Source organism: Balaenoptera ricei, chromosome 3 (genome assembly GCF_028023285.1).
Source record: "Balaenoptera ricei isolate mBalRic1 chromosome 3, mBalRic1.hap2, whole genome shotgun sequence".
Taxonomy (NCBI): Eukaryota; Metazoa; Chordata; class Mammalia; order Artiodactyla; family Balaenopteridae; genus Balaenoptera; species Balaenoptera ricei.
In genome coordinates this window covers 179815206-179828721 of record NC_082641.1, presented here as the reverse complement: position 1 = coordinate 179828721, position 13516 = coordinate 179815206, and the positions used below count along the sequence as shown (strand labels likewise).

The window sequence follows — 13516 nt, the reverse complement described above, 5'->3', positions numbered from 1 at the left end:
TCACACAGACGAGAAAAGCCCTTTTCTGTGTGGCTGGAGAGGCTGACACATCGCTGAGATCCGAGCCTCGGCCCTGTTGCAACAATCTTTGTGAATAAAGTTTCTCTTTATCTAAGTCTAGATTAGTTTTTTATTAGACATACTTTTATTTTTTTGGCCGCGTCATGGGGCATGTGGGATATTAGTTCCCCTACCAGGGATCAAACCCGTGCCACCTGCAGTGGAAGCACGGAGCCCTAACCACTGGACCGCCAGAGAATTCCCATAAACATACTTTTAAAATGATGACTCCTGCAGCTTCCTGAGAGCTTGGTTCTAGGGCCACGTTGCCCAGGGTGATATGGCACTGGGATGTCCTTTCCCAGTGGATACCCATTTGGGTTGATGTGCATCCAATTTTTGTGGCTCTATGGTAGAGCCATGGAGGCCGAGCCACTTGCAGAATTCGATGGCAACTGTGGGCCTGGGAGCTTGACTTGCAAATACCTTTCAAATACCTGTGCTAGGTGCACAGCTAGCAAAGGTGATGGCAGCCTCTCTGAAACTGCCATCACTGGACTTAACTGGCACAATTAAAGCCTCAGTTATGGGTGGCTGAATCTAGAAGCTCCCAACAGTCCAAGGTGTTGCCCAGAAGAATGATGAGATGGTTCTGTTGCAAATAGGTTTTAAATCATATGACCAGATTTGGGTGTATGTGGTTCATAGGGTTATCAGGTTGTTTGCCAATTAAAATACATGTGGCTGAGGTTGGAACTCCAGCACTAGCCTGCAAGGACTTTGGTCAATAATAATGTATCAGTGATAAAATAAACAAGGTCCTATTGTCTAGCACAGGGAACTGTATTCAGCATCCTGTGATGAACCGTAATGGAAAAGAATATGAAAAAGAATGTGTGTATATATATATATATATCTGAATCACTTTGTTGTACAGCAGAAATTAACATAACATTGTAAATCAACTCTACTTCAATAAAATTAAAAACCTTAAAAAAAAAGATTGTGATATTCCAAACCCAACCTCCATAGCTTTTATAACAACCATTCAAATTAAAGAAAAGGTAGTTAAAAAAAAAAAGTCCCTGCATCTCTCAGTATATTGATGGCAATACTAATTTCTGAAATTCCTCCATGAGTCAGGTGTTGCTTCAGGCTTACTATCTTAAGGAACAGCTCTAGGAAGCATCTCTTTGACCTTTCCCCAACAATATACCTCAAGGAAACCAAAATGGTAATTTTAGTGGTTAGTAAGTGTATCTATTCCTACAATCCATCCTGGGCCTAAGGAACTAATCTATTTTCGTTATCTTTACAGGGCATTTTGTAATTTATGATTTTGTAAGTTTCTGTGTACAGCCTTTGCACATTTTTCTTGGACTTTAACATTTTGCTTCTGATTTATAAGCGCTTTTAAAACTATTAATTAGGGTTTCCCTGGTGGCGCAGTGGTTAAGAGTCCACCTGCCAATGCAGGGGACACGGGTTCGAGCCCTGGCCCAGGAGGATCCTACATGCCGCGGAGCAACTAAGCCCGTGCGCCACGACTACTGAGCCTGCGCTCTAGAGCCCGCCAGCCACAACTGCTGAGGCCCGTGCGCCTAGAGCCCGTGCTCCGCAACAAAAGCCACTGCAATGAGAGGCCCGCGCACCACAAGAAGAGTGGCCCACACTCGCCCCAACTGCAAAGAGCCCCCCGCGCAGCAACGAAGACCCAATGCAGACAAAAAAAAAAAAAACTATTAATGATACTGCATTTTTTGCTATGACAGCATTGAAAACATTTCCAAGTTAGTATGTCTTTCATCTTATCATTTATGACGTTTGTACTTTTTTTTCAAATCTTGTCATCATTCTATTTATAGTTTTTCTTTGGATGTCGTGACTTTCACTCCCTAAGTATACAGAAATACTTACTGATGTTTTCTTTTTTTTTTTTTTATTTTTATTTTTTTATTTTTAAACATCTTTATTGAAGTATAATTGCCTTACAATAGTGTGTTAGCTTCTGCTTTATAACAAAGTGAATCAGTTATACATATACAATATGTTCCCATTTCTCTTCCCTCTTGCTGATGTTTTCTTTTAGTTTTTTTTTTTAGCTGCATTGGGTCTTTGTTGCGGCACGTGGGATCTTCCTTGTGGCATGTGGGATCTTTCACTGCAGCGCCCAGGCTCTTTGTTGCGGAATGGGCTTCTCTCTAGTTGTGGCACGTGGGCTCCAGAGCAAGCAGGCTCAGTACTTGCGGCACACAAGCTCTCTAGTTGCGGCGCATGGGCTTTAGAACACGAAGCTTAGATGTCCTGCAGCATGTGGGATCTTAGTTCCCCAACCAGGGATAGAACCCGTGCCCCTGCAGAGGAAGCGTGGAGTCTTAACCACTGGACTTCCAGAGAAGTCCCTCTTTTTTTAAGTTTAAATCTATATCCCATCTGGAATTTATCTGGATGTAGTAGAAAGAGGGCTGAGATTGAATCATCTCTTGACATAAATCATCACATACAGTATTTTATTATATTCTTGTGTATGTTTATAGACTCTCAAGGGCATATATGTTCATTCCAAGATTTCTCAACAATGGCACTATTGTTATTTTGAGTCAGATAATTCCTTGTTTCTGAGGGCCATTTCAATTATTTGTACTCATTCGTTATTTTAACTGGTGATCTGATCAGAAGTTCTTCCTCATTCTTCATTTACATTTGCCTACCTACTCCTTGCACTACTTTCAGAAATTCTTTTACAATTATCTTATTATGAGGCATACAGTACTTCTTGATGCAAATTTGGTTGGAAATTTCTCTAAATTTTATGGCTGGGTTTAGAGAGGTCTGCATCTTTGAACTGAGGAGTCTTCAATCCAACAATGTTGTTTATATATCCATGAAGGTGACACCTTTGTCACTTCATCAGGAAACACTTTAAAATGTTCTTATATGGATCCTGCACATGGCATTAAGCCTATCCTGCAATATCTAATATAGAGTTTCCCAGAAAATGCAATTTTAGTCCAATAATGTATTTTATTATGTAAATCGTATATATTTTATCAGTAACTAGTAAATTGCCAATAGTTCTAACAGTTTTATAGTTGTTTCATCTTTAGTTTCTCAAGAAAGCAATGCTATCACCTCCAATCACAATATTTATTCTTATACTTTATAGGGCTCAGTGTCTATTCTGACTTGATCTTATAACAGATTAAAGCAATGATAAATAATTGAGGGGGAAATAGACATATTTGTTTGGTTTGGTTGTTCCTTAAGGTCGGAAGTCCTACTGATATCAGTTCCTCTTCACTTAGTGCTCTCAAACACCTTCAATGAGTAGCAGCCTGGCCCGGCAGTCATTGCCTAAAATCGATCAGAGAAAATTTAATAATAATAATAATAATAATGGCAGTGTGTCTAGCAGCTAAGATTGTGAAATAAGGCCATAGACTTCTTTCCAATAGTGCTGAAATTACGTCGGGTAGACAGACAATAAGCACCAAATAAACTCACAGAAAATGAGGAGTATAAATGCAAGATTCCTATTAGAGCAATTAACAAAAGGAGAGATAATGCTTCCGGGGGGGCTTCCCAAAAGGTCACGTGAGAGAGAGACTTTTACACTGAGACCAAGGAGTAGAACACGAGGTGCCCGACTGTGGGGAGAGGGAGGAGGGGATGTTTTCTTACAGGGAAAATGTCACTGATTTTTTAATTGATGGATTATACCTGCAGAATGGAGAGAGGGTGGTGTTGGACCCCTGCAGACCTATGGCAACAGAAGCTGGGGGAGGAGGGGTGCCTCCGCACAGATTTTAAACAAAATAACGGAGGGAAGGGAATTCCCTGGCAGTCCAGTGGTTAGGACAGGGCGCTTCCACTGCAGGGGACATGGGTTCCATCCCTGGTCCAGGAACTAAGATCCTGCAAGCCGCGCGGCCAAACGAAAAAAAATAGAGAAAATAACGGAGGGAAGGACAAAGAATATAAATGGGAACACTGACAAGAAAAATTCTGATCATAACGCTAAAATGATAGAAATGAAATCTTATAGAAGCAAACCAGAATCAGATCTAAGTGCATTAAAAAAAAAAAAAAAATCAGATTTTGAGACCAAAGTGGAAAAAATACGGTTTCCCTGAAAACTCAGACACAATGATATCAATTTTCAGTGTAGGTGCTGATATACTAGAGGTCGTGGTCCCTAACGCCCCAGGTCCACCCCTGACCCTGGAAGTCACCAGCCTCCCGCGTCCTGTCCAGTCCCGCCTCCAGACACGGGGTGCTCCGCGTGGAAACTGAGTCAGGACATCCGAGACCAGAAAGGAGGACGAAGAGGGACCGTGGAGCTGCGGGCTGACGCCAAGTCCGACCAGCCGGGAGCGAGTTCCGCTCGGAGGCCACATCCAGCGCAGGCAGTTTCGCGTCCAGGGTAGAAGGCCGGACAAGGACAGGGCAGAAGCTGAGAATCCACGTTTCCACCCGGCTCTTCCACGTGATCCCTGCCCCCGCCCATCTCCCAAGCAGGGTCAGTGCAGACACTCAAATTGCCCAATCAGGGGCACCGGGGTCTGTAGCACTATCCTCAGAGGCTCCAAAGGAGGTGCCCGAAGCGCTGTGCAATCAGGGTGAGCGCCTCGGGAAACTACCCAATCAGAGTCCCATGGGGAAGGAGTACCTGGAGAACCGTCCAATCAGAGGGCGGAGATCCCAATTCTATCCAATCCGGGAGCGGGGCCCGGAACACCGTCCAATCAGGGCCGGGGGGCGGGCACGCTCCCAGCCCATGTCGGGGTCGTTCTCGGCCGGCAGTGGTGCTGGTGCGCCCCTACCCCGCGCGGCCCGAGGTTAATCTTCCTCATCGCTCTCAGCTGCTCAGATCGCGAGGCCGCGGGAAGGACTTCCGGCAGAGTCCGGAGCGGGGCGGAGATGGTGAGTGCGCTGACCGGCTCGGAGACTGGGAGGGGCTGGTTCGAACCGGCAGGAACCAGCTGGAAGCTGACGCAGGCCGGGGTCTCCACGCCCCTCCCCCAGGGTCCCGGCCAGAGTCCCCGCCCTTGGTCGCGGGGTGGGGGTGGGGTGTCCCCGGGGGGGGTCCCCCTGTATCCCCTGCTTTTTCTTTACTGACTCACCAAGCTTTCTAAACTATGAGGCTTTAAACGAAGGGATCTTTTAATTTCTCATTCGTTTATCGCAACCACAGGGGGGAGGGTATAGCACTTTAGACATTCAAGGTATTTTTCATGAAATGGATGGATTCTGGTGCCCATGGGATTGAGCTTCTCGCATGTAAAAAACTAGGATTAGAATCAGCATTTCAAGTACAAAGAATGAGTTGCAATTACATTGAACCTGTAGATGAATTCGAGGGTGGATCTACATCCTTTACAGTATTGAACTTCGCGATCCACGGTCTTGGTATGTCTCTCCATTAATTTCCTTTAATAATGTTTTACTGTTTTCGTCATGTTTTACAAAACCTTTGTTAGACTTGTTCTGCATGTAATGTTGATGCTAATTTAAATGCTATCTTTAAAACAAAAAATACTGTTCCTGGTACATAGAAGTAAACTCATTTTTGAGCATTTTTCTTAGTGTCTTTGTTAGGTGCAAGCATAGATTATAATTATTGATCTGTAAAATCTTTGAATCTTTACTTACAAAATCTTACCTGCAAATAATGATACTTCAGCTTTTTTCTTGTCCTGTTATTTTACCTTTTTCTTTTCTTTTTAAATGATTCACCAGGACCTCCAGTCCAGTGTAGAATAAGGTACTCTGTGTGTCTTGTCTTCTTGACAAGAGAGCTGTTTTACTATTTCAGATTTTTCATTTAACACTGCAGTGTTTTTATGCACCATCTTCCCTAGTTAGCCGTGTTCCTTCTAGTTCTGATGTATTAAATTTTTATGTCCATTAATGCTAGTCATTGTTTTGGATTTGAGGACAACGAATTATGATTTTTCTGCATTTCTATTAATATAGTAAAATGGATTAACTTTTGTATACTGAAAACTACAAAAAAATCTATTTATTTTTAATTTTTATTGGAGTATAGTTGCTTTACAATGTTGTGTTAGTTCCTGCTGTATAGCACAGTGAATCAGTTATACGTGTATATATATCCCCTCTTTTTTAGATTTCCTTCCCATTAAGGTCACCACGGAGCACTGAGTAGAGTTCCTGGTGTTATAAAATGGATTAATTTTTAAACATTATTGCATTCCTAGAATAAAATGAGCTTGGTTGTAGGACTTCCCTGGCGGTCCAGTGGTTAGGACTCCGTGCTTCCACTGCAGGGGGCACGGGTTCGATCTCTGGTCGGGGAACTAAGATCCCACATGCCCATGGCTCGGCAAAAAAAAAAAAGCTTGGTTGTGCTTGATTATGCACATTACTCATTATTTAGGGAACTAACTTTTAATAGAATTTTGCACCTGTGTTTGTTAATGATAGTTTTTTTCATTTGTACTCTTCTGCTCCTGGCATGTCTCTGAAAAAGGAATTGTTTTCTGCACATAGAATTATTGATCTCGTTAATATTTAATAAAACTAGCCTGTAAAACAATTTGGGATTTTTGTTTCCTTTTTGTGAATGTTTGAAAACACCCTTTTATTATCTTTAAATTACTTTCGACTACTGAGTAGTATGGAAGTACTCAGATTTTAAAATTTTTAGACCATTCCCCTCCTCTCGTGTTTAATCCCTAGAACACCCCTAATTATGCCTGCTTTTTCATTTGTAACTTTATTTGCCCATGCTTTGTTTTTCTTGAAAAAAATTGTCAGAGGTTGCAATCTGATTAGTTCTAAGAGATGTGGTTTGTACGGTTTTTTTGTTTTGGACTCACCACACAGCTTGTGGGATCTTGGTTCCCCAACGAGGAGTTGAACCCAGGCTCTTGGCAGTGAAACCACAGAGTCCTAACCACTGGCCCGCCAGGGAATTCCCAAGAGATGTGTTTTTAGCCTCCCTTTTATATCGTTCATTTTGCCCTTCACATTTCATTCTGTGCTTTCTTCTTTTATTCTACTTCTCTTTTTCCAGATTCTTGAGTTCATTTTTAGCCCATTGGTACTGTTCTTTCTTTCTTTTTCTGGGAGTAGATGGTGCTTCTGCTCTTGGCTGGGGACACTTTGATTCTAGTGTCTCTCCAGTGGGACATGGTGAAGTTAACAAGCACTTGAAACCTTTCCAGAGATTTTGTGAAATCATGACATTCTGTTTCTAATCCTTATAGTTTAAAAATGCAGTGGCATTAAAAACAAACAAACAAAAAACCAAGCCACAGTATCCATTTCCAATGTTACCCAGATGGTTATGTCACTGTTATGATTTCACCCTGCCCCAGTCCCTTTGCTCATGTTCCTAGTTCCAGATGCCTTCACTGTCCTGTATTTTACCTACAGCACTTACCCCTTCATCTAGATAATATTCAACTTACTTATTGTCTTCCACCGTGAGATTTTAAGATCCATGTGGTTCAGATTTTTTCTCAAGTGCTGTATCTCTATAACTGCATGTAGTAGGAATTATCACCTAAATAGATTTTCAGCAAATGAATGAGTCAGAGCTACAGGTGTATAGAGAAGCAACTTGCCTGAGACAGAGGGCTTTGCCAGGAGAAGGAGCCCAAGGATGTCTGATGTGAAGAGAATGTTCCATTTTTCTAGTCTCCACTGTCCTCTCCAGGAGACAGGCAGAGTCTAGATCTGCACTGTCCACTAGAGAACCCCTGGCCACACATGGCTGTTGAGCTCTTGTACAGCTATCAAAATTGAGTTGGGTGCATGTGTGAGATCCATACATTTCTAGCATTAAGTATGACAAAAATAATATAGACTATCTCAGTAATTATGTTGGTTATGTACTGAAACGATCTGTGTACTTTTATTTAGTGGGCAAAATGAAAATTATTAAAATTTCAATACGGGGACTTCTCTGGTGGTCCAGTGGTTAAGACTCCATGCTCCCAATGCAGGGGGCCCTGGTTAGGGTTAGGGTTAGGGTTGTCACCTGATACACAGTAGTGGAAGAGTTAGTTGAATTTTATCTGTGGATAAAAGTTTGTCTCGAGACAGTGCTAGATACCAGAGTACCTTGGTAATTAGTAATTAGGGATGCCCAAAGCAGCTGACTTTACTTACCAGCCTCATAAGAGAGTGTTCCCGTTCTGGAGCATTCTAGTTCTGCTGCTGTTTATTGAACAGGTGAATCATATCCCCTGCATTGGCGTGTGGCAACCTATGTTCACACCTCTGCGTGTGGAAGCCGATGGAGTGATGCACTTCCTCAAAAGCCAGGCTGTTGGGGGACCGTGGGAGCCATCAGATTCCATGCTCAGGGGTTGGGCAGTTATGCCTGTCTGCATGCCACAGGGTGCAGAAATGACTGCTGTGTGTAGTGCCCCTAGGAGGCTGGTGTATAAGTCAGTGCCTCTGGCTTTTCAGTGGGAGCAGATGTCCTTCTGGAGGAAGGTGCCACCTGATCCCTTTATACCTTTTATGATCTGGGCAGATTCACAGCCAAACCCTTCTGGACTTCAATTAATTCATTTCTACGGTGGGCTCAGAACTGCCTCTTCACAGGCAGGAAGGACCAGGGCACTCTTTTCTGGGGAAGGCAAGGCTGTTCTGGTGTCTTGTGACATCAGTGACATCAGTTGAGGAAGAGCCACCACCCATAATTTTGACATCACTCATAATTATCAGCACTCAGGCCCCTGAATGCAGGCACTGTAGTGAGGTCTTAAGTCTTAGGCTTCCCTTCTCTTGGCTGGGCTCCAACTTGTCAATACACTGACTGCCTCCTGGAGAGCATGGAGAGAAAGGAAAAGGTGCTGTTTTATAAAAGAACAGGAGACAGATAAGTAAATATTAATGCTTCGCATAAAGGTGGCCCTGCTAGTTTATGATGGATTGGAATTTTCCAAGGAAATATATCCATCTCAGGGCCTGGGTTGAAGGTTGGGCATAATCAGTCCTCTTGAGAATCAAATTGTTGGTGAGGGGGCAAGCAAGAAATGCCCACGGACCCTCACTGTGTTTTAATTCATTAAAACCTCATCCAGGCCTGACTTTGTTTCATATCGTGCTTTGGCCTGTATTGGACCACGAAGAAGGAGATGAAATTATTTTCATTACAAGGAACTGATGTTTTTAAAGACAAAATAATTGTTTTATTTGTACAGTATTTCTTCCATATCTCCAATGTATTGTGGACTGTTCTGGACCCTTCAGATGGAGGGGAAGAGTGGAAGGAGCCAGAGTCAAACTAGAGAGATGGGTTCATTAGAGACGCTGTTAAATCTATGAGGCAGGCTGGCATCTCTGAGGAAGTCAGCGCTGAAGAGTGGGGAAGAGATGATGACAAAGCCCTAGAGTTGATGGGAGACCACAGAACCATGGATGAACTTGCTGTGAATTTAGTCCCGGTTCCCCAGTGCTGTCAGCCTCCCCCTTCCTTCTGCACACACAGGTGGAGAGTGGTACCTTGTTAAACCAGAATTTGTTGGATGTTTTAGGAGTCAGTGGTCTTTGAGGATGTGGCTGTGGACTTCACCCCAGAAGAGTGGGCTTTGTTGGATCTGGCTCAGAGGAACCTCTACAGAGATGTGATGCTGGAGACCTTCAGGAACCTGGCCTCAGTGGGTAAGGATGACATCATTCCTTTACTGACTCTCTAGAGGACAGGTATCCCCAAGCTATTGAGCTTGCTCTAGAACTTGGGCTGAACAGTGGGAATTTATTGCTAAGTAAGACAGACATGGTCACATTACTATGGAGCATACAGTCTAACAGCTTTCTCATGTATGTATGAAACCTACTACTTTCTCATTAATGTTTTTAGCCTCTGTAAGGGTTATAACTGTTCCTTAAGAGGAACAGCCCTTGTTGGGGAACATTACATTTGGAAATATTAATTAGAAAAAGAAATTACTCTTCTTTCTGTGGAAGTTGAATTTTGCAGATATGTTAGCTTCCCTTTTTTTGACTTTTCATTCATCCTCACGAATGGCCTTGCCCACATTGAAAGACCTTCCATATTTCCTCTTTTAAAGTTTATATTTGGGCATATGCATTTTGTCCAATTCCGTCCTATGTTGCTTCCTGACAATAGGACATTTATGTCACCAGAAGTCTCAATCTTCATGGAAGTATTTCCAGTAAATTGCCCACCATTTTGCCTTCTTATCCTTATTATTGTCAAAGTCCTGAAGTAGCCAAAACTCCTCCAATTCTTTTTTTACTCAAAAGTGCATTTTTCCTTATAAAATTTATCTCTTGGGTTGCTCTTGGAAAGAAATGTACATGTTTCCTACTTACTTTCTTGCCTTAATCCCACCAGTTTGTTCCAAAGAAAGTAAACTTGTTACTATTTTTCATATTATGGCACTCAAATTAAAATCAATGGGTTAAGTCCTTTACAGTGAATGTTTGGGGAAGAAATATGAAATGAACAGAATATAGTAAGTTTCAGAAGAAATGATTCCTGGTTCTTCATTTTAGGAGAAAACTGGAAATGCCATAGCATTGAAGATCAGCATAAGAACCAGAAAACACATTTGAGGTGAGTGACACATACATTAGAGAAAGTAGGTCTCAGGAGAGAGTGCCATGATATTAATATGTGTGTAAATATATGTCAGATCTTAAGAGTTCACAGAGAATTTTCACAAGACAATTTTATAAACATGATACAGATGTTGGTTGATTGAGACATAGTTCAGTCGTAAACAATTGTCAGGAAACAAAATCCCATATTTAAAAAACAGTGAAAATGGTACCTCAGGTTGAGCCCTCTGTCAGAGCACTCAGCTTATATCACTTTGAAACAATTCTAACAGGGCAAGAAACATACACACTCACTGAAAATGGTAAAAGTGTAATCATATTAATCGTTAAAAGCCATAATGAATTGTTAACAAATCATTAGTAATATGATTCCTATTTTTAACAGATGGTGTGTGGTGGAGATACCCTCAGAAAATAATGAAAGTAATCAATGTGGAGAAACCAACCAGATTTCCAATCTTGTTGTACATAAGAGACTTTCTACTGGAGTAAAATCCTATGAATACAATAAGTTTGAAAAACCCATCATGGATTCTTCATCCCTCAAGAGTCCCATAGCATCATCTCAACATGGACAAAAACCCTATCGATGTAAGGAATGTGGGAGAACTTTTATTTCTTACTCAGCCTTTGGGGCACACATAAGAGCTCACACTGAAGAGAAACCCTATGCATGTAAAGAATGTGGAAAAGCCTTTATATATTTCTCCAAACTTAGAGTCCATATAAGAACTCACACTGGAGAGAAGCCTTATGAATGTGAAAAATGTGGGAAAACCTTCAGATCTCCCTCAAACCTTTGGACACATAGAGAAACTCATACTGTTGAGAAACCCTACGCTTGTAAAGAATGTGAGAAATCCTTCTCTTCTCCTTCTTCCCTTAGAAAACATGTGAAGGTTCACAGTGCAGAAAAAGCCTATGAATGTAAGGAATGTGGAAAAGCCTTCCTTCATTCTTTTTACCTGATCATACATGCAAGGATGCACACTGGAGAGAAAGCCTATAGATGTGTGGAATGTGGGAAAGCCTACAGCTGGCCCTCAGACCTTAGGATTCACATGAGGACACACACTGGAGAAAAGCCTTATGAATGTAAACAGTGTGGAAAATCTTTCAGTTCACCTTCATCCTTTAAGGGACATTTGCGAACTCACACTGGAGAGAAACCTTACGCGTGTAACAAATGTGAGAAAGCCTTCAGTAGTCCTTCATACTTTAGAACACATGTGCGAATTCACACTGGAGAGAAACCCTATGTGTGTAAGCAATGTGGGAAAGCTTTCAGTTGGTCGTCATCTTTTCGAGGACATTTGAGAACTCACAGTAGAGAGAAACCCTATGAATGTAAGGAATGTGGTAAAGCCTTCAGTAGGCTTTCATCCTTACAAAGACATGTGAGAATTCACACTGGGGAGAAACTCTGAATGTCAGCAGTGTGGGAAAGCCTTCTATACTCCCCTATCCTTAAAAAAACGCATGGAAACTCAGGAGGGAAACTCCATGCCAGTTCCAATGATGGAAGGCCTGCATGCAGTTTACATGTATTGTGCGCAACAAATTGCATAGCATTGGAAAATACTTACAAAGGTCTTGGATACACTGTTGGCTTTATTAGTGCCTTATTCTTAAAGTAGATCCCTATCACATTATTTCCAGTTCTTTCTGAGAATAACATCTAGGAGATAATAATTCTTTAAGTATTACTTTGCCAGGGCTGCTCTAACAGATTGCCACAAAGTTGGTGGCTTAAAGAAACAAATGTATTCTCTTCCAGTTCTGGGTACTAGAAATTGGAAATCAAGGTGTTATTAGGGTTGCTTCCTCATGAGCGTTCTGAAGAAGAATCAGATCCATGTGCTCTACAAACTTCCCGTGGCTACAGCAGTCCCTGGTGTCTTGGCTTGTGGATGCCATCATTTATTTATTTATTTATTTTTTGGGCCACACTTTGAGACATGCAGGATCTTAGTTCCCTGACCAGGGATTGAAACTGCACCCCCTGCAGTGGAAGCACAGAGTCCCAACCACTGGACTGCCAGGAAGTCCCAGTAGACACAAGCATGCATCATTCCAATTTCTGTCTTAATTTTTTTAAATTAATCTAATTTTGGCTGCATTGGGTCTTCGTTGCTATGCACAGGCCTTCCCTAGTTGCGGCAAGCAGGGGGCACTCCTCGTTGAGTGGGAAGGCCTACAGTGGTGGCCTCTCTTGTTGTGGAGCACGGGCTCTAAGTGTATGGGCTTCAGTAGTTGTGGCTCGCAGGCTCAGTAGTTGTGGTGCATGGGCCCAGCTGCTCCACGGCATGTGGGATCCTCCTGGACCAGGGCTTGAACCCGTGTCCCCTGCATTGGCAGGCGGATTCCCAACCACTGTGTCACCAGGGAAGCCCAATTTCTGTCTTAATCTTAACATCACCTTCTCCTCCAAGTGTTTTATCCCCTTCTCTTGTAAGGACACCTGTCACTGGATTCAGGGCGCACTCTAGGATGATCTCATCTTGAGATCCTTATTACATTTACAAAGACTCTTTTTCCAAAAAGGTCACATTCACAGGTTCTAAGTGGACATATCTTTGGCGGGGGGTGGGGAAGGCACCATTCTACCCACTACATACCCTGTCAGCCAAATTACATACCTTTTGGTATATAGTGTTTTCATCATGAATTGCTTATATAAAGGTTATTTACACTATGAAATCTTTTGGACCCATAGATCTTTTGAAGTGTGTGTGTGTGTGTGTGTGTGTGTATATATATATATATATATATATATATATATATATTTTTTTTTTTTTTTTTTTTTTTTTTTTTTTTTTGCCACACTGCATGGCATGCGGGATCTTAATTTCCCCAACCAGGGATCAAACCCGCACCCCCTGCAGTAGAAGTGTGAAGTCTTAACCACTGGACCGCCAGAGAAGTCCCCCTGAGTGTATTTTAAAACATG

At 42.2% G+C, this 13516-nt stretch overlaps 1 protein-coding gene and 1 long non-coding RNA gene across 2 annotated transcripts; one reads left to right on the top strand and one right to left on the bottom strand.

Moving 5' to 3' along the window:
* Positions 1–3133: 3133 nt before the first annotated feature.
* Positions 3134–4634, bottom strand: LOC132363205 (uncharacterized). Its single transcript, XR_009502570.1, has 2 exons — positions 4233–4634; positions 3134–3354 (listed from the first exon to the last, which is right to left on the bottom strand). It is a non-coding gene; the product is annotated as an uncharacterized LOC132363205 (long non-coding RNA).
* Positions 4635–4760: 126 nt separating this feature from the next.
* On the top strand, positions 4761–12077 carry LOC132363200 (zinc finger protein 555-like). Its single transcript, XM_059918779.1, has 4 exons — positions 4761–4923; positions 9516–9642; positions 10501–10561; positions 10952–12077. Exons 1-4 carry the CDS (start codon positions 4921–4923, stop codon positions 11991–11993), a joined length of 1233 nt encoding a protein of 410 aa, XP_059774762.1. The 5' UTR covers positions 4761–4920; the 3' UTR covers positions 11994–12077.
* The last annotated feature ends 1439 nt before the right edge of the window (positions 12078–13516 follow it).